Consider the following 21,407-nt stretch of genomic DNA (forward strand, 5'->3'; position numbering starts at 1 on the left):
ACAGATCTGGCTTTAACTTTCGTGGTATGGGTAAAAGTACTTCTCAAAAGCAAAGTATTTCATTTAATCAAACTGCCTCTGGATCCCCTTATACTGTAGATCCCATCATGTTGATTAGTAAAGGTTAACATTCTGTAGCTGACATTCAACTCTGAAAAGGAGCATTACTTGCCAACTGTCAGATATTTCCTCTATTATGCACATCTTTATTCTTGTCTCAGCTTGAAAGTTTGCTGATCCTTCCAAATGTAAATCTGTGCTCTAGGGGTGAAATAGGCTTTTGCCACCTAACTCAAAACTGAAGGACATTTTATTTTGTCTTAGTATAGATAAAGAAAAGTTTCTGAATTTAGAACTTACCCTTAGAGCAAAAAAATGAATTAAACATTTTCTACACAGCTGCTGTGATTATATCTTATTTTAATAGTATTACCGTGATACTTTGTTTCCCTATGTTTATTGAAGTGCAAATATTGCAATAAAAATAAGAACCCTTTTTTTGCTAAAAATAATCTTTTTACATTTAAGCCCCTTGTTTCATTAATTGATACACAACAGCTTGATAGTAATGTATCGAAGCATGCTATACAGTACGCTGAGTGTTTTCTACCCAAAATTGTATATTTAGTTTACATTTTTTATCATATAACCAAATGTCAAAAGAAACATATCTACTTACTGTATAATGTCAACAAATTCGGTTATTATCAGGAAAATGATCATTTGTGGAGAACATTCACTTAAAAGTTATTGAAAAGATGCAACGTGCAAAACTTTATCAAGCTGAATAACATCAGTCATCAATATTGGGTATACTGTGACCTTACAGGCTGGTCTGTAGTGGCCACTCTTGGTAGCAATAAATCTTTGATGCATGCTGTTACATTCAACAAGTTAAATCACAAGTTTTAACTGTGTCCAATCAACTCTCTCATTAGTGAAGTGACATAGTGCTTATGTAATAGTTAATGTTACTGAAATGCATCACAGTTATGAATGTGAATATCATCTAATTAAAGTGACACTTAAACATTTAATTAGTATCACATAATCTTATTCTTTATTTTTCATATATATATAGAATGCTAGATTTCTATGATGCTCAGTTACATTGCAATCATTTGAATGAATAATAGGCTATAACATGATTTGCCAGTGTTGCTTATTTAAATCCAAACTTTTATTATTATAATGTATGTGGAATACCATTGACAGTGGAGCAGTCCACCTACAGAATGTATTTTCTTGAATTAATTTCTGAAGTGCCATACATAATGTTTGTAGCTCTATAGTTGAATATTGGAGACTGTATGTAGATCACATTGAATATCAAGTTGAAATCTCTTATCAAAAATCATATCAGATATAGACGTCTTCAAGCCACCACTTTTCTGAATAATATATAAGATGTGATTTTTAATAAGAATGAGCTGCAGCATAGCACAGTTTTAGGATTATGATCACTGATTTCCGAGTTATTTTCTATATCCATGTTACAGTACATAGCATTTACATACGTATGTCAATAATATGCTTCTCTTAAGATTATTCAGAATTCAACAAAAATATCTCAGAAGTAATTTTGATTTAGTATTCCAAAATACTTGGGGATGTGAGGATTATAGTTCTGTGCATTTATATGCATTTAGAAGTTATTTCAGATTTTTTCTTTTTATTGTATTTTACTTTATTAGATGCAAGACTCAGTCTTAATATGATCAAAACAACCAATGTAGATAATCAGTCTACATTGATGCAGGACAGCTCTTTGATTTATCTGTTATTAAAACAATATGGACCTTTTTCTGTCTGCACTAATCACAGCATTCATTATGCATGTATCTGTGAGGCATATTCCATGATAGAAAAGCATGTATTAAACATAAAACCATATAGTCACACACAAAATTAAGGCATGCTAAAAGCTTTCCATTTTCTTTTCCATGCAAAGGAAAAATACAGTATATATTTATGCATACAATTTATGTATAGAAATGTTTCCATGCAGTGTGGCTTCCCCCTGCTGAGCAGCAATATGGGAATATTACTACCATTTAATGAGTACAGCCTTTCCTGTGCCACAGAAGTCTTACCGTATGTGTAATTAGGATATTTCTATTTTTGGGAGTTTTTATATGAACATTAGGACTGTGATTGGATGCTGTTGTTTTTAGAAAACACTCTCCCTAACTTTGAGCTAAAAACTCAAAACAATATTTCACTAGGAATAACAACATCCAAGAAATAAGTGTACTGAAAAGATTATGGAGTATTTTAGTCATAATTTGGCTTAACCTGCTTAGCTGAGGACTAACCTCTTGGACTCCTGTCCATACTTCATTATCATCTGAAAAACACAATTGGAGCTACTGTATGTATTTGAACCTTACTAAAGAGAGCTTGCTATACTGTAGGTTTTAAGGAACTAGGAGTTCCTGAGTAAAGAATCCCTCAGTTTAAAATTACCTCCCGTTTACTTTGTGGCAACTGGGATAGAGAAAGAGAGAGAGAGAGAGAGAGAGAGAGAGAGAGATTTAATCAAAGTTTCATTTCTATTTAGTTTATAAGGCATCTTACAGTCTCTCTTCTTTGTCCTATGTAGACATTATTTAGAAGTCAAATACTTGGTAGCAGGCTGGGGATTTCTGGGTGATTTCGACATAGGACTCTAAGACGCCTTATCAGTAAACATGTAAATACAGTAACGTGTATGTTGTATGTTTATGTTGTGTGTAGAGTAGTGTGTGTAACTGTCATTGTCATGAAATATTTCTTTAAGTAAGTGTCTGAATTATTACACTATTCACCAAAGCTGCACCAGGGAACAAAGAATTCACGTGCCTCTAACTATAACAACCACTCCGTATACCCGTAGCAGGAATCTTCCACAAACCACAAGTTGGGGGTTATGAATATTTATTTTATTATTGACTAATCCCCTCGATCATTTTCTGATTTTCTCCATTTCTATAACCCTCCATTTGTACAATATATTTTGTTAAGTAAATCATATTAATGATGATTCTCAGTAGTAATATTTATGTACTATTGAAATATAGATAATGAATATCTTTTCATTAAGATAATACCTTTTTGTATAGGAACAAGTAATAGGTTTATTCCATGCTGAAAAGAGAAGAAAGAAAACAAAGCGTTTCGGCCGTGGAGCCTTCTTCAGTTGTGAGAAAGACAGGGCAGTAAGCAAAGGTAATGTAGAAGAAAAACAAAAGCTGGGAGAGAGGAGAAGCGAGGTGTGGGAGCAGGGGACAGAAAGAGTGGCCAATCAGGAGGTATGAAGTCAGAATAGGTGAAGAGAGGTTTGAAATGAAACCTACAATGAATAGAGAGAATTTAGAAGAAAAGTAGTCTGTCGTTAAGAGAAGGGGGAAGGTGTGATCCTAGCTGCAGGATAATTTTAGTTTCTGTAGTCTTTCTGATGTATGAGTTTGGAAAACCGTCTTTGAGAACACAGACAGAGAGATTACTGTGATCATGGCCATCAGAGGTGAAATGAGAAACAATGGGCTTGGAGAGATCTTTAATCTTCACAGCCCTAACATGTTCTCTGAAGCGGTCTCCCAGTCTCCTTCCTGTTTCTCCAATGTACAGTAGATGGCTGGGCATTTACTGCAAGAGATACAGTAAATAAGGTTGCTGGAGGTACAAGATGCCATCTGGGTGATCTGGAAATGTCCTGAGGGGCCTTGAATGAGTGGTGCTAGATATGTACTTGCAGGTGATACAGTGAGCTCTGTTGCAAGGGAAAGTGCCTGGTGTGGATGGTTGCTGAGGGCAGTCAAGGGAGTTGTGAACAAGAAGGTTATGCAGATTAGGTGGTCGGCGATATGAGATGATGGGGCGTTCCGAAAAGAGGGCCCCAATGGAAGATCATCCTGTAGGATGGAAAAGTTGTCGTTAATAGTCCTGGGGATAGGAAGTGTGTTGGGGTGGGAGGAAAGCACCAAAGGAATGAGGTTGTTATGGCCGGAGTCCCTGATTGAGTTGATGGTCCGAAGGGTCTTTTTGGCTCAGGCAAGGGTCCTGTCAATAACACTGCTAGAATATCCTCTGTTGATGAGAAAGGAGTACATTTTGAGGGCTTGGTTCTGGAAATCGATGTCATCGCCGCATAATCGTCGTAGCCGAAGGAACTGTGAAAAAGGGAGAGAGTTTTTAGTATGTTTGGGGTGAAATGAGCTATACAGGAGATAGCTGTGTGAATCTGTGGGTTTTTAATAGACCGAAGTAGAGACTTGGGGGTAGCTATATAAAAACTATATATTTTTATATAGTTTGATAAACAGGGTCATTGGCATGCAGACTTCACATATAGATGCAGCCATTCAAAGTGCGCGGCACAGACACGTACCGGAGGTAATTGGCTACGGCCTCGCGCATCACGATGCAAAATACCGTGGTACGTGATTGGTTGACCGACAGGGGCACTCATGGTGCGTTGGTCGGTTGTAGAAAGATTTAAATGTCTTTACTGTGCCCGTTTTAGTATTGAATATTTATATGGAATTTTACCACTGAAGGGAAATCTTAGTAGCTGAGCATAAAAAGAATAGGAGCATACTGTAACGCGTGTGAAGGCCATAAACGATATTAATTTTGGAACATAAACATACAGTATATGACTGGTTCGGTACTTTAAAGAAAACATACACACCAGTATTCCATTTCTCCCTAATTATTTTAAGCATCGAAGTCTTTAACTAACGTGATACCGGAGTCAACAAGCATACTTTTAGAATTTGATTTAAAGGGAATATAATATGGAATCGCGTATCTAAAGAAATTAATAATTATAATTATATATTATATTCATGTACCGCAACACAAGCCAAAATCCAGCTGGAGCCATGACTTTTTTTTAACAAACATTTCTTTGAAAAAATAAAACGTTTCCCTGGGTCAGAGATTAAATAAAACTTCACTCGCACCAAACAAATTTATACTTCCAAATATTACAACATGATCGAATTTAAGTCATTTTAATAACAATGAATAGTCACCTATGCGTTACAATATAAACATTTATATTGATTTAAATCACATTTTGATTTAAATCGCAAACGCATGTTTAAATATATGTGTTTTTTGATTCACAATCAGACAAATGCAACATAAATTGATATCTTTGTCTTCGAAGTATCTTAATAAACTTTCAGCATAGCTTTCTCCCCATTTAGATTTATTTTTCTTGGGATCTTGGGATCAAACGTGGAAAGATTAGATTGTAATCGTTTTTATTTTTTAAATACATTTTAGAAAAGTGTAATCTATACTAAAAAGCTGTACACCATCTGCTATAAAGATACATATTGTAATACTTTCGGGCTCGGATAGGACGGACACAAGAACTCAGCGGAGTTAAAGCAAGTTAAAGCCTTGATTTTATATATCACCTTTAAAAGTGGCATCTCAAAGCAATACAGTAGATGTACTGTAAAAACAGTTAAAAGGACCACAGATTACAAAGTAAATACCCAACACTGATTGTACCCATCTGTCATGCTAATAAAGCACCTTGAATTGAATTGAATTGAGAGAGAGAGGGGGGGAGGGCGAGCGAGAGAGCACAGCCAGGACAGACAGGCAAATAAGATACACTCCACAGACATTCACAACAGCGACATATCATAAAACATTTCCACATATTGTTAAATTATTACTTAGTTAAAGTTTTTTAAAAAAAGTCTCTCGAAATAAAATTATTTTTCAAGCAATGCAACTAACGTCGGGCAACATGTTTTTTTTAATCCAACATTGACAGCCACATCTTAAATCTTGTCAGTCAGCTCTTTTTTCTCTATTTGAATTGTGGCGATTCAAACAACTTGGGATAACAAGTGGTCTCAAAGTCACCGAGCTCACAGAGCGTCAACAACAGATGACAATTTCCTTAGTCCTTCCTCAGTCTTCCTGAAATTGTCTGATGAGTGAATAAAAGCATTTTATTAAAAACACGTTTGCGTTTTTTTGGGAGCTATATTATGTATTTTTCATATGTAAGATATAATGATGTGTTCCTGCTTACACATCACACGACTTTAAAAGCTAGAAAAACAGGTTTCACAGCCTTGCAGGGGGAGGGCTAGCGAGGGGGGAGGGGGGGGGGGGTGATATGTGAATATGATAATGTGAATTCCATCAAGTCAGGCACCTGTGAATTTGCAGTATTCCCAGAAAGAGCTGCATCCCATCCACTGTTCCTCCAGAAAGCTTATGCAGAAGTGAAGGAATTAAATATGGAATTAATATGGAATTTAATATGGAATTAAACCAGTTTCACAGGTATTTTCAAAGTAGAAGGGAGCAAGATTTCCAGCGAAAAACACCCCCCCCAAAAAAAAACCCAGTAAGTACAGTACTTACTAGTTAAGAAAGCTAGGTGTTAGCATAAATTATTAGTAATCAATAATAATAAATTTAGCACTGTAATAAATTGTGCTAATAATACATTCTATTATACTCTGAGAATGTAGGGGGCGGAAGAATGCCTGTGGTCTTTTCACTTACTGCAATATTATGGACACTCAATTGACTTAAAAAAAGCAACAACTTTTTTTTGACAGCTGGTACAGCACCCCACCGCGCCCACACGCCAGCGTTATATTCTCATGTACGGGTAGAATATGTTTATTGTCTTCCAATGAAAGAAGGGTTCCTTTCGCCGTAGTCGGGAGACATTAGAAGCTTGCCACGCCCGGACTGTTACACCAATGCATTAGCATGTTAAAGCGATTTCATTGAGGAGCCTAGCTTTCTTAACTAGTAAGTACTGTACTTACTGGGTTTTGGAGGGGGGGAGGTGTCTTTCACTGGAAATCTCGCCCCCTTCTACTTTGAAAATACCTTGCGAAACTTGTTTAATTCGTCACAGCCAGCACTCCCGCAGAGAGGGGGATTGTACTTGCAGTGCATCGGTATAGATGGGAAAGCCAGAGCCGACCGCTACGCCGCCCCCGTGTTTGGGAATGCTTATCATTCTCAGTGCATAACAAGGAAGATTAATAAACATTAACATAATCTCATGGTTAAATAGTCAAGTCTAGCCATGTGTGAGTCTAGTCTCACAGAGCTTCAACAGCAGATGACAACTTGTGAGTTTGATTAAGAATGAATAAAAGCATTTCATTAATAACGCGTTTGCGTTTATCTGGGTGCTGACAAAGTAAAAAACAATTACTTTTTGACAATGAAGAACTGTGTGTGTGTCTCTCTCTCTGCTGGCGTTTGTAATCGTTTTTATTTTTATATACATTTTAGCAAAGTAATGTACCATAAAAGTATTGTGAGACATATTTGGGTTAACATGTTCAGTGTTCAGGGTGTGGTAATTTGTTTTGTGCGAGTGAAGTTTTATTTAATCTCCGACCCAGGGAAAAGTGTGGTGTGGAAGGCTGAGGAGAGAATGCAGGCTCGCGCTGTGTCTGTTATTCTTTTTGTCTTCTTCTGGCTTGGTCGGATAGTTTTTGTTTTTGTTTTATCAATAAAGTTTGATAATCGGCCAGTGAAAGCTCTGTTGTCCTTCACATGAATGCCTGAAACGTTGTACCAAACCCAGGATTTTACAGTATTTTTTCTTTAAAATACCAATAACAGCAACATACAGTTTACATAATATGTTGATGTTCCAAAATTAATATAGTTTATGACCTTGATGACCTTCGTTATGCTCTTCGTTAATGTCTAAGCCGGAACACATCATTATATCTCATTTCTTATTTCTTATTTCGTATTTCTTAAAAAAAAAATCGTTTGCCCAGCCTAACAGTATTGTTGATATTGTTTTTATCCTGTAAAGCGCTTTGAGGAGCCACCTTTAAAGGCACCATATACAATAAAGTTCATTATTACGCAGAAGACAAAGATAGCGATTTACGTTGCATTGTGCATTGTGCTGCTGTAATACAGTTTTAAATAATTAAAAGTCTAAACAGTATCAGCTTTATTTATGGGTTTTAAATAAAGGCGATTTAAACGCGATTTAAATCAATATAAATGTTTATATTGTAACGCATAGGTGACTATTCATTGTTATTAAAATGACTTAAATTCTATCATGTTGTGATATTTAGAAATATAAATTTGTTTGGTGCGAGTGAAGTTTTATTTAATCTCTGACCCAGGGAAACGTTTTATTTTTTCAAAGAAATGTTTGTTAAAAAAAAGTAATGGCTCCGGCTGGATTCCAGCTTGTGTTGTGGTACATGAATATAATTATATCATTATTAATTTCTTTAGATACACGATTCCATATTATATTCCCTTTTAATCAAATTCTAAAAGTATGCTTGTTGACTCTGGTATCACGTTAGTTAAAGACTTTGATGCTTAAAATGTTTAGGGAGAAATGGAATACTGGTGTGTATTTTTTCTTTAAAGTACCGAGACCAGCCATATACTGTATGTTTATGTTCCAAAATTAATATCGTTTATGGCCTTCACACGCGTTACAGCACACTTACACAAGTGTGCTATTTAACTAAGGTTCACACATTAGAAAGCTACTGTAGGAATATACTGTTTATAAATTATTTATTAAGCCCAGGATAGCCCAGGGTACATTTCCCTGTTAATCATGATTACTAGTTAACTATACTAAAAATCCACATTAGTACAGCATCCTAATTTTACTGACCTTGGTAGCATATGCCATACGGGCATTCTTTGTGATTCTTATCTATGAGATCAACGCAACCAATCTTCAGGTTTTTGAGGTGTTTGCCTAGCTGCAGGTGGGCTAAGGTAAACATGTACAGTATGATGAAAGGCTGTCTGATTACAGTAAAACTTCATTATAAGGACCCTGACATAATGGGATTTGGTTAGATTTGCGGTCCAAATCTAATTTGTTTAAAAAAATACTGGTCTATTTTTGGACATATCGGTCTATGATTGTTGAAAGCGATGGTCCATATGAAGTTGTCTACTTGGTTCCCAACAATTTTCTCCCTTCACATTTAAGTTCTATATACTGCACTTTGGCACTGTACTGGATATTAACCATATGTTTCATAATGTAAGAATTATAAATAGTACTGTCAAGTTATGTCATACTGTATATTAATTCGGTTTAATGTGAAGAATTACTGTACATTTGTATTGTACACGTAAGCTGTATTATCACAAAACGTAATGTCTTAACATACATGTCGGCTGCAAGTCAGTGATTTTCACACATTAAATGCATAAATACATTACATAAAATACAGTGTACAAGTAAGAAAAAATGCAATATGAAAATGTTATAGCAATTTTCATTTGACAAACTTTATAAATTTTACACCTGGATTACTTTATACAGTACAGAAATGAAAAACAGAAAAATTGCATACAGTGTGCACGGTGCATATTATTAAAATAGTGCAAGAGACTGTTACTAGATACACTGAGAAGCCATGCAATTTACTTTAAATGACTGAATATGCTGCATTCTGTATTAACACTAAAATCTATTTATAATTAAGAAAATATTAAAGAATATAAAAATTATGGTCACATTTGATTTTTCATTCATAGGCTCATTAAGCCATAATGAAGGGTAAACATTTTACAGCCATTTAGCATAGGATAAATACAGAGGCAGGGGAGAGAGGTGCAATTTTTATCAGTGATTTGTTTAAAAAAGCATTACATTGGTAATGACAATAAATGGTGCAGAATGCATTTTAAGTATATTAACTTTGACAGGTGCAACTAATCCAACTGATAAGATGCAGCATTTTGAACATTAGATCAATTCTCAGTTTCGTACAGTATATGCTGTGTTCCTTTAGAGTTTAGTGCAACTTTAGACTGACTACAGTCACCCTCTGAACTTTAAAATAGGCAGTGGGAAATATGTTTCAGGTTAGGGAAACTTATTTGTTAACACTCCCTCCACATAGACTGATTCCAGGCTTAGATTATTATTATTATATTATGATAACCAGTCTTCAGTGTGGGAGAACATTTTTATATGGGACTCTCAAGTTTTTCCTTAATGTCTTAATATGGCATTATTAAAGGGGAAGTTCTTGATGGCACAGAAATGTTTAATTTCCTTTACATTTATTCCAGCCTACAGATTAGCAGTTTTGGAACAAGCAAAAGGTTTATTCCATGCTAAAAACATAAGAAAGAAAACACAACGTTTTGGCTGTGGAGCTTTCTTCGGGTGTGATCTTATTGAGATTGGTAGTTTTGCCTTCATATGTGTCCTGAAATTCAGTATAGTGAAGCAAGAAAAGTTAAACACTCCAATTCAAAGCCCAGTTGACCTGCCAGCACAATATAGGGTGACACTGGTTTAGTGTTTATTGGTGCTGCCTCTCAACTCTTGGATTTCATTTGGAACTACAGTACTTTGCTTTCTTTATGGATTTTGCATGTTCTCCCTGTGATCTCTAGGACATTTCTCTGTATGCTCTGCTTCCCACTAGAGTTTCTTCCAGTAGAAAACACAATCTGAAGTCTGTTGGTTTATCGGTCAATATAAAATCATTACTGGAATAATGTAATTCTTCACGCCATAACAACATAAAATATTACATAGTGTACAATGTATATTTTTTGTTACACAAGTGGTATGTTTAAAAGGCCTACCTGTTTGACTTCCAATAATACTAAGATGATATTTTTAATCAAAAGACACTGGATTATTCAAAAGTGAAATGATACATTGCAAAGAATGTTTTGGGATTTTATTGTGCCAACTTTAAGATTATTTTTTTCTTAAAGACAATATTAAACAATGATTAATATGAAAACATATTAAAATAGCAGGAGTTAACTTTAATGACTATATCTTTAAACCTTTCATTGTTACCCACACAGTCTATTATAAAGGAGGTTCAAACCTACTGGGCAGAGTGTTAAGTAGCCCATGGCTCCCCTTGGGGAATATGACCAGATATTTTCCATTTCACAGCAACATCCTGCAGAATACTGATAAGGATCTGATATAATTCCCCCCAGCTATGTCCCTAGACAGCCTGCGAGTTACGTCTGGACTCAAGCAGCATGTCCAGCCCCATGAAGCTGAGATGAATATATTGCAATATTCCAGCAAGGAGCAGTTCGGGATCAAAAATACAGATTCTTATTTGGCTGACCTCTGAACAACTGTGCATCAGCTCTGTAGGTCTTGGTGATAATATAAAAAAGCTTGACATTACATTAAGTATCATCATGCTTAACTAAAGACAAAACATCAAATATTGTGCATTAAAAATGATTTGAAAAGATATTCAAAGCTATGCAGCCTTACAAATATTTGAATACATGTTTGTCAGAATTCAAAAGTAGAACAGAATATGTTTTCCAACAATCTTGATCCAGATCTAAATTTGCTTTATTTTCTAGTCTGAAAGTATGTGTAAAAGTTTAAGAGTGTAAATCTAGCATAAAACAATAATTAAAGAGGTATAGTTAAAGCACATGAAACTACTATTTTGTCCCACGAAAATCTCAGAAACTCTGTTGGCGTTTGACATTAGTAAAAGTGAAACAAATTTTACACTGGAAGAAATTGCTTTGGATGTGATCAATTTACTTTTTCAGAAATACTAATGTTGCTTAAATTTGAATATAATTTACTTCTGGTTACTTGTGTGAGATGCCTGCCTGTATTAGTCTATTATTTAGGTAAACATATTGAGAAAAATAGTATACTATGAAGTCTTCTCATTCAAGATACAATTTTCAGATCTTGAAATGGTTTATATTGATTCTTCCTTTAAAACTAAAAGTAATGGTACATATGTTTTCTTTTTTAATCTGTTTTCCTAGGATGAGTAATAGATATACACAGAAAGCAACAAAAGGGAAACTACTTCTAATTATCTACATGATATCCCTTTGGGGGAAATCGGTGTCAGCAGCAGGCCACCATAAAGGTAAGTAGTGTTGTTTAAAAATGTGAGCACAAAATTTCACTTTAATGGGTAGTTCCTAATAGTCTGTTTTTTTCTGTTCCTTCATTTTTCATGTATTTCAAGTACTTGTTTTGGTTTGGGTCCTTGGTGATTATCTTTGTGCTTCAGTATTCTTACTCAAAGCCATTGTATAAACACTTTAAAGGACACAAAGGTAATTCACTAAGGGTTTCACAGCTAAGTATTGTTGCTTTTGGTATCAGGAGAATTTAGATTCAAGGTACTGCATGTAAAATGCATAAAATTAACTTATGAAATCTATATGTATTCCAGAAATAATTTATATCCTGCCACTTGCCAGCTGGTGTTAGAACTCTCAAGGCAGGTGCTTTTCTGTTTGTTGAGACGTTGTTGACTTAGGGGGCTATTCTCATCTTGTATTAAAAAAAACATTTATTGAAGAGGTGCAGTACCTGTTGGTCTGGGTTTATTCCTTATGTGCTTGTTTTATCCATTAAATGAAATTCTTCTGTTTGTTCCTGGCTTGTATTGTGAAAAGGAACAGTTGACCTGATTATTCACGTCTTTGTAGAAGTGCGTAAAATGTCTTTTAAACTGGGATTGTAAGATTGAGTTGAGATGAATAATAATTGGATGATTCAAACTGTTAGATTAAAAGAAGGAATAGTAATATCCTCATGAGGGCTGACATGTTTTCACAGTTTTATAAAGTTTTAGTGAAATTTTAGTCTGTGTTTTTTTTTAATTGGCATATTGAAGGGGGAAGGGGAATGTAGAACCTGTTATAAATGTTGCACTATACACTGCAGCTGTCATTTCAGACAGTATATGATAAAAATATCTAGTTCTACCTTGGTACAACATTTATTATATTCATTTTATATAACTTAAAATATAAATATTAACATAACATATTCTAATATATCTAATATATTATCTCATATTTATAAGCTTTTATGATTTAGAAATCATAAGGTAAATCAATGTTTAAAATAAAGTAATAAGATAGCATAACAGGACTTATAATGTAGCTTACACGCACCTTACAGTGAGAGTGGTACAACAATCCTGGGTCTGTCAGAAACTGGGGGACGGGCCCTTTGGCATAACAGGTTTGATAACTCTTGGGGCTGTAAGGCTCCATAGGTACTGTATCCGTGAAATTGGACAGAAACACATATTTGATTTTTTTTATGTGTGTATGCACAGAAAACTTGATTTGTTTTGCCAGCAGCCATGTCACCCTGCAATACACAACTGGCAACCCACTGAAGCTAAGCAGGTGTGAACCTGGTCAGTACCTGGATGGGAGACCTCCTGGGAAAAACTAAGGTTGCTGCTGGAAGAGGTGTTAGTGGGACCGGCAGAAGGTGCTCACCCTCTGGCCTATGTGGGTCTTAATGCCCCAGTATAGTGATGGGGACACTATACTGTAAAAAGGCACCCTCCTGAGATGTAAAATCAGGGGTGGATTAACGAACAGGCCAGCATACTGTAGGCTGTAGCCTAGGGGCACTGGATTGATTTTAAATGGACCTGTGGGCCCCCATTAGTCCATAAAAATGTTGAATCATTTGTGAACTAATGATTGGTTAGATTCAGTAGGTTCGCAGTTCAAATTTATTTTGGCGGATTCATTGGGTGATCTCAAGAAAATGTGCAATAGAAAATATGATAGTGTGGTGCATAAACTTAAAGCACGGCAGTTAAAAGAGCAGTGTGAGCAGAATCTACTTAAAAACATCCCCAGATTGACTGATTATTTCAAGTTTGCCGAGCCGGACCCCTGTCCTGAGTTTACGGCTAACATTACAACCAGTGCTACAGCAACCGCGGTTGAAAAGTTAGCTGCAGCTAGCCTGGGTGCAGTCTATATCAACGCCGATCATGAGGATGAGCAAGCTCTCGCAACGGAATCAAAGGAACACAAGTCAGAGGCAGAGCCATCCGAAACACTACCACCATCCGCCACCATCTCCACAAGCCCAATGAGTCGTCGCAATGGCTGTTGCGCCTGCTGCCATGGAGCTACCTGCTTCCTATAACTTGGACCCAGCATGCTGGGGTAAAATAGTTTAACAGAAGGCTAGATTGGGCCCGAAATCGTGTCAAAACTGATGTTGCAGAATCGGAAAGACAACATAAACACCAAAAGAGGTATTTGTCTAAATCCCTCTTCAAAAGAGAACTCAGAAATGGCGAGTGTGTGTCAAGAGAATGGCTACTGTATTCCCCTTCGAAAGGCGCAGTGTTTTGTTTCACATGTAAATTATTTGGGGACAGTGATAATCAGTCCGGACTAACCGTAGGCTATACTGACTGGAAAAATGCCGCCACACGCTTGGCTGAACACGGAGTGTTAGAGAGCCATAGAAAGGCTATGATTGCATACATTATGTGCTGTGCTGATAATGGTCTAATAGATTCAGAACTAAAAAGACAGTTTGACAATGAATATGAGTATTGGACTAACGTCTTGAAAAGGGTGGTTGCAGTTGCCTTTTAGGGGACGCAGCGAAACGTTCGGGCGCCCTGACAACGGGAACTTCATGGGTGTCCTCGATGTTATCAGCGAGTTTGATCCCTTGAAAGCCTTTATAGAAAAATATCTAATTGTCGATGCAGTCTATTGACTGATTTGAGACTATTGACTGCAATGGATTTGCACGAGTCGGGAGTGTCCTGATGTTCTTGAAATAATGTGCTCAAACAGGGTGGTCACTGGCCTCTGCTGTGCTGATCTTGTTGTTGTGTATCATAGGTTTCAAAGCAAGCATGCATATGATTTCTGTTGTCAGCTTGCAGATTGGCTGTTAATCTGATTTATTGGTTGCATTGTTGTACTTACATTACAGCCTTTTGTAGTTTTGTGTATTTGGGCTTCCTGTGTACGTGTGTGTTCCCTGCATGTGCTGCATTACATTTCGTTTGAATCGGCGGTAGCAGGCTCTTACTCCGAACATGTCACTGAATTATTACAGTATTATATCTCGCTTCTTTCTGGTAACGGGATGGGGGGAGCTACACAACGTGTAGCCTAGGGGCCTCTGATCACCACTGCATAAAACTAAGGTCCTGACTCTCTGTGGTCATTAAAAATCCCAGGGTGTTTTTTGAAAAGAGTAGGGGTGTAACTCTGGTGTCCTGGCCAAATTTTCCATTGGCCCCTACCAATGATGGCCTCCTAATAATCCCCATCTATGAATTGGCTTCATCACTCCATTCTGTTCACCACTAATACAGATGCAGCCATTCAAACTGCGCGGTACAAACCCGTACCACGGTACGTGATTGGCTGGCCAAAATGACCAACAGGGGCACTCTTGTTGCATTGGTCGTTAGTGAAAAGATTTAATCATTTAATCTCTTTACTGTGCGCGTTTTAATCCGCTTAGTATTGACTATTTATATGGAATTTTACAACTAAAGGGCAATTTTAGTAGCTGAGCATAAAAAGAAGAGGAGCATAACGCATCTAATGGCCATAAATTATATTAATTTAGGAACATAAATATATTATGTACTGTATATGCCTGGTATTGGTATTTTAAAGAAAAAATACACACCAGCATTCCACTTTCTCCCTAAACATTTTAAGCATCAAAGTCTTACATGTGGTTATTTTGGAAATGTTTTTACGTGCTCCTTCTGACCATATTAAGTTTATGTACTTTGTGAAAAGTGATAGTCTTTTAACCTTTTCTGTGAATTTGCTCATAATCGGAGTAAACAAAAGCATACTTTTAAGAATTTGATTAACAGGGAATATAATATGGAATCGCGTATATCTAAACAAATGAATAACGATATAATTATATACATATACTGTAGCACAAACAGTACTATAAGACTTTCTATTGATATGTGTACGGCTGTTTCACTGCTTTCCATGTGGCTGTCTGTGGTATGATGGCTAAAGTGTCTACCTTATATGTCTGAGGTCTGCAGTTCAAGCCCTGCAGTCACTATGAGTTTTCTTTTAACAAATTAACATTTTTAGAAAAACTAAAATAGCAAATATTATGGACATTATATTGACATTTTTTATATTTCTAAATATCACAACATGTTTGAAGTTAAGTCATTTAGTAATAACAATGAATAATTTCAAACTGCTACTGATATTATTACTGATAATAAATATTATTGACACTATATTGAATTTATTGGTATTTCTAAATATCACAAAACGCATTTTAAAGACCTCGACTTAAGCCTCTACATAAAACTATCAGTGAGATAATTCTCTTTTTGTAAACCACAGGTTTTTCACCGATACATAATTACGCACTAACAAGAAACACCGGGGGAATGCTGTGTACACACGTTCACAACACGAGAAATATTGCTCAATACGGCTTTGTGAGATAAGAACCATAGGAAGCAGAACAGCGCAGTCTCCAATTACCCAGACTGTAAACATGGGAATAAAGCTTTGTTTGATTTCTGAAACCCTTTCTTTATTTCCTGTTTTCATTCAGCAGGAAAATTCATTTTCTTTACTCAACAACTTTTTAAAAACAGCACCCAATGATGTTCAAATCACAGAAGACTGACACAGCTATTTTCGGCTAGTGTGTATTGTCGGTTTAGGGTTCTGTAGCATTCCAGTTTATGTTGTGTTTGTACTTGCAAGAATAGTGATTACAAATGCTAAAAAGCATTCTTGCTTTATACTGTCCAAATGAGCAATCTTGCTTTTATAAAATATACAGACCTTTTCATGTTTAATGTGTAAGATGCTGTAATACAGTTTAAAATGATTAAAAGTCTAAACAGTATCAAGCTAAATTCTTATCTCTATTAATATAACTATCAAGTGGTATTAAATAAATACAACTTTTTTGTATAGATTACACTTTTCTAAAAGTTATTTTAAAAATAAAAACGATTACAATCTAATCTTTCCATGTTTGATCCCAAGAGGAAGGACAATGCACTCCTGCTTTGTTTAATGATGGTATAAAAAATAAATCAAAATGGTAAGAAAGCTATGCTTAAAGTTAATTACGATGCTTAGAAGACAAAGATAACGATTTTCATTGCAGTGTCAGATTGTGAATCAATAAAGCCATTTAATTACGTGTTTGCGATTTGACATGTTCCTTGTAACTACACTGCTGTCAATATTGTAGCAACAGACAAAATGAAATGCTTAGAGTTTGTAATGTAGGGATTTCTATATGTTTTTATCTAGTGGTTTCATTAGTGACAAAGGCTAAATCTTTGCCTGCCACACACACACACACGCCTCAGGACAGTGACGTCAACTAAATGCTGTGGTGTTCGTTTTTGTCAATAAAAAAATAGTCTTTTCGTTTACAAAGATAGTTACAAAGTAAGTGGACCAGGGTAATACTTTGAGCTTACAGCTTGTCCAAGGTCATTCATTATTAATACTATTAGTAATATCTTCGTTAAAGACTTTGATGCATAAAATATTTCTGCATAATTAAAATATTTATGGTAAAGGTGGTAGGTTATGTACTTTTGTCCAACTGAGAAATCTTGCTTTTATAAAATATACCAGCTTTTTAATGTTTAATGATTAACATGCTGTAATACACAGTTTAAAATTAGAAGTCTAATTCTAAATTCTAAGAGTACACAACTTAAAATCTTAATTGGACAAAGATTGTCCCTCAGCAGTGATCGGGATTCGAAACCGGGTGTTTTCTGGTGACACCTCAAATACTGTACATGAGAGGTTAAGCTTTATTAGCTCCACCTGGCGGTTTTACAAGGTGATTCCGGATACTATTAACATAATCTAATTTGCATGCGGTATAATGCGGTATGACATGATATGATGCATCTAGATGTGACACGCCCACCGTGTTGTACTGTACCACAGCGTATCTCGCTCGTTTTGAATGGCTGCATCTGTAGCTGATATGTGGTGAGCGTTCTGGTGTACTATGGCTGCTGTCGCATCATCCAGGTGGGGCTGCACATCGGTGGTGGTGGAGAGGAGTCCCCATTGCCTGTAAAGCACTTTTAGTGAAGTGTCTTTAGAAAGCTTTTTACACTGCTGATGAATAAAACATGGTTCATTGTCATATGAGGCTATTCCTCATAAATACAGGAAATGTTATTACTGATATTTGGGAGCTAAACTCTCATTTTGAAGCTCCAATATTCTACTTTCAATTACATAAAATATAAAACATTGAATTATTTGTTAACTAAATAAATGTTTTATTATTCCATCATGACCATATTTATTATGAAGGAAGGAATTTTTAAGAACATTCATGTGTATATATAATTACTGGGTGATTGACTGAACTTGAAAAGATCATGTTTATCCCAGCATTTCTAACATGCAAATATATATTTAAATTAGTACACATACTGTAGCTTTATCACATAGTTAATCTTTTAAAGGGATCAAAACTAAAATTGATCTCACCCAATTTATAATGTTTTCTCCTGAAATAAATATTTCTGCTACTTGAATATGTCCAAAGAGAAAGTCCAATTTTCTTAGTGAATAAGAGAATTTAAGTATGGAGGAGAAGAAAAAGAAATTTGTTTATTGTGGTCAGCATAAAAATGAAGTATTTTGTAATGCATTTTGTATTCCATTTGTTTCCACAATATTGTCCTGTATCAAAATTTCTTATGTGCAAAAGGATGAATAACTTGATATCTTTGGGATTCATTTTGTTTAGCTATATACAGTATACTGACACTCAAAGACTGACATGCCACATTTAATTTGCTGGGTTGTAGGAGAAGAATGAGTTAGATATTCCTTTTGTGCCAATCAGTGACAAAAAACAAAGCTACAGTATATGCAAATAAATACTGTGTTCTATGCTCTTAACATTACATAATGAACTAGGTTTTGGCAATGAATTCTGGTGCTAGACTTTTCAGAGAATGTTTGTACTTTTGGTATTGCATTTATACGAATGTTTACAGGTAAAAACAAACTTGTAAAATTAAAAATTACTGAATTCTGTAAAATCAAAACATTTATTTAAATAGTAAAGATTTAAAAATATTTTGGAGATAGATCTGAATCAGTTACAATATTGTCCCGTAACCCATGTAGCACACATGAATTATTTATTATAACAATTTAAAATGCTCCGTGGTTTTATTTTATTATGAGACTAGTGTACCTGTTAATATAGTAAAATTAGCCTATTGTATCTAAACATCTAAAGCATCTAACACCCACCTGTCCATTTTCTAATGGCTTTTTGTAATTCAGGGTCACAAGGGAGCAAGAGCTTGCCCTGGCAAGCAATGGGTGCAAGGCAGGGTACACCCTGGAGAAGTCCTCAAACCTGGGACAATTTTTCCAGAAGCCAGTTTCCCTACCAGTATGTTTTTGGACTGTGGGAGAAAACCAGATCACTTGGAGGAAACCCTGGACACCCACAATAACACAGGGAAAACATACAAACTACGCAAAGATAGGCCCCCAGATCTGGAATTGAACCCAGGGCCCCAGCACTGCAAAGCAGCAATGCTAATCACTGCGGCACTGTGCTGCCCCCATCTAAAATAAAAATATGATTCTCCTTAAATACGATATTCTTGGTATTCTACCAGTGTGTCAATAGAGAAATTAGTATAACTAAAAGTAATGCATATGTCAATGTCCTGATTTATTTATTACAAATGAGTAGTATTTCTCCTGGAAAATGTTTCATCATAATATAAAATATAAAAAGCAACCAAGGATATATCTAGAAAACACACTTCAATTAAAGACAATTTATTCAATATTTTGGTAGTGCATATGCCATAAAAGATAGAAGCATCCATCCTATCATCTGTCTCTTCCAATCAAAAAAGATTGAATATGATAGTGCCTTTAAAGTGCATTTCATTTTAACTTCGGTTCTGCACATTAGGAGACATAGTCTGATCAGGGGAGTTAAAAAAATCCATCAAGATTGCATTGTCCATAGGATTTTACGGTGAAATATCATACTGATATAATTTTGAGGTGACCTTGAAAGTAAGGGTTAATATTCAAAGACCAGGATACTACATGTAAAATAGACCAATAGATTTGTAAGTGGTTAATTTATCAATCACATAAGACATTTTCAGCAATGAATGCAGGACATAATTCTTTACTCACCATTAGATGGTGTCAGTGATAGAATTTTCTGACCCAGTAAAATCATGTTAAGTTCCAATATGATAATGCCAATACATTTTTCATCTTTTATTGTCTGCTGATGTACACAGGATTGAGTCAGATTAGTCTCTCAAAACAGCACCACTATTTCCTGATGCAATTAAGTTTCTGTCTTGATAGAATATTGCCATATGTATTACATAAAATATTTTTCACAAATGTCTTCTGTATTATTGTCTGCAGCCTCTGTGCGGTTCCTATGTTTTCTCCTATGTCACCTTTCCATAAATTGCATCCTTAGTCCTGTCTATTACATTTGATAAGAAACACTTATTGAAGCCTTTAATCTTGAAGGAAATCACATTCATCATCTGAAATATTTATTGACACAATAAAATCACTTCCTGGAAGTTAATATGCCACTTACCTTTTCTATATACTATAAAGAAAAAAATGTTTTACTTATTACCAACAGAGCCATTATTATTTGCACAGCTGGTCTCACATTTTATATTTCTTGTTTTGATTAACATACAGTAACTCTTATCATTATTAACTTAAATTTCAAATGTCAATTATTTTGTCTCGGGCATAGATGTAAAACTTGTTAAGTTTTGTAAAGGCATAAAACAGGCATCACTTCAACACTAGTAGCCTAAATACAAGAGTGCGAGGAAATTTTTCTTCTTTCCACAGTCATGTACACAGAGTTCCAACTTGTCTGGCTTGGTGAATTAAAAGCCCCTCATTCTGACAATTTCAACCGCAATATTTCATCATCCGGTTTATTCATTTGATTCAGCCTGTAATGCATCTACAGGTGACAGCAGGTTTAACAGGTGGCAGGCACAACACTGGTGTTAGGGTAGCTATTACTAAAGACATGTCTGGAATGCTTGCAATTTCTTGGAATTCAATCTGATTTTCTTCATCTTCTTCATCCTATGGTTTTGTCCAGTATTCTGGGTCTCAGCAATTTTGAACCATTGTCTGTGGTAGTTCTAATGATCTTCCCTTGTATCTGGTACTCTGCATGGACGTCATTCAAGGTATCGGCCAAAACGTCAAACGTATGTAAGCCTTTTAGATTAGTAGAAGTCTTTTTAGTCTACTTTAGCTAGTAGATGGTTTCTCCAGACTATTGGAATCAATGTGGTGAGCCTTCATTCTGATCCACATCTAAGGCAATACATTCCACTTCACTCATAGCATAAATAAAAATTATTTTCATATTTTAGCACTCTCGTTATTATTACATACAGTAGTTGTTGATATGACGGTTAAATTATGCAGCAGATTATGATTAAGGTCTTTAAATGCACGTAATTTAGCAACATTTAATAGATGAGACTTTTGAAGATGTAATTCGTCACTGCCTTGTCCACTGTGCTCTGTGATACATATATGATGGGATT

General features: G+C 35.4%; 1 protein-coding gene across 2 annotated transcripts in view; it reads left to right on the forward strand.

Moving 5' to 3' along the window:
- The window catches only part of LOC148654803 (chemokine-like protein TAFA-2), a 126,264-nt gene that overhangs the window by 70,727 nt on the left and 34,130 nt on the right, over window positions 1–21,407 (forward strand). For both annotated transcript variants that reach the window (XM_088644768.1, XM_088644769.1), the window contains one exon: window positions 11,782–11,888. In XM_088644768.1, the coding sequence (XP_088500894.1) occupies window positions 11,783–11,888 (106 nt within the window). In that variant the 5' untranslated portion in view covers window position 11,782. The remainder of the gene's footprint in view (window positions 1–11,781; window positions 11,889–21,407) is intronic.

This window comes from Lepisosteus platostomus, chromosome 9 (genome assembly GCF_059453375.1).
Source record: "Lepisosteus platostomus isolate fLepPlt1 chromosome 9, fLepPlt1.hap1, whole genome shotgun sequence".
In the NCBI taxonomy this organism is placed as follows: domain Eukaryota; kingdom Metazoa; phylum Chordata; class Actinopteri; order Semionotiformes; family Lepisosteidae; genus Lepisosteus; species Lepisosteus platostomus.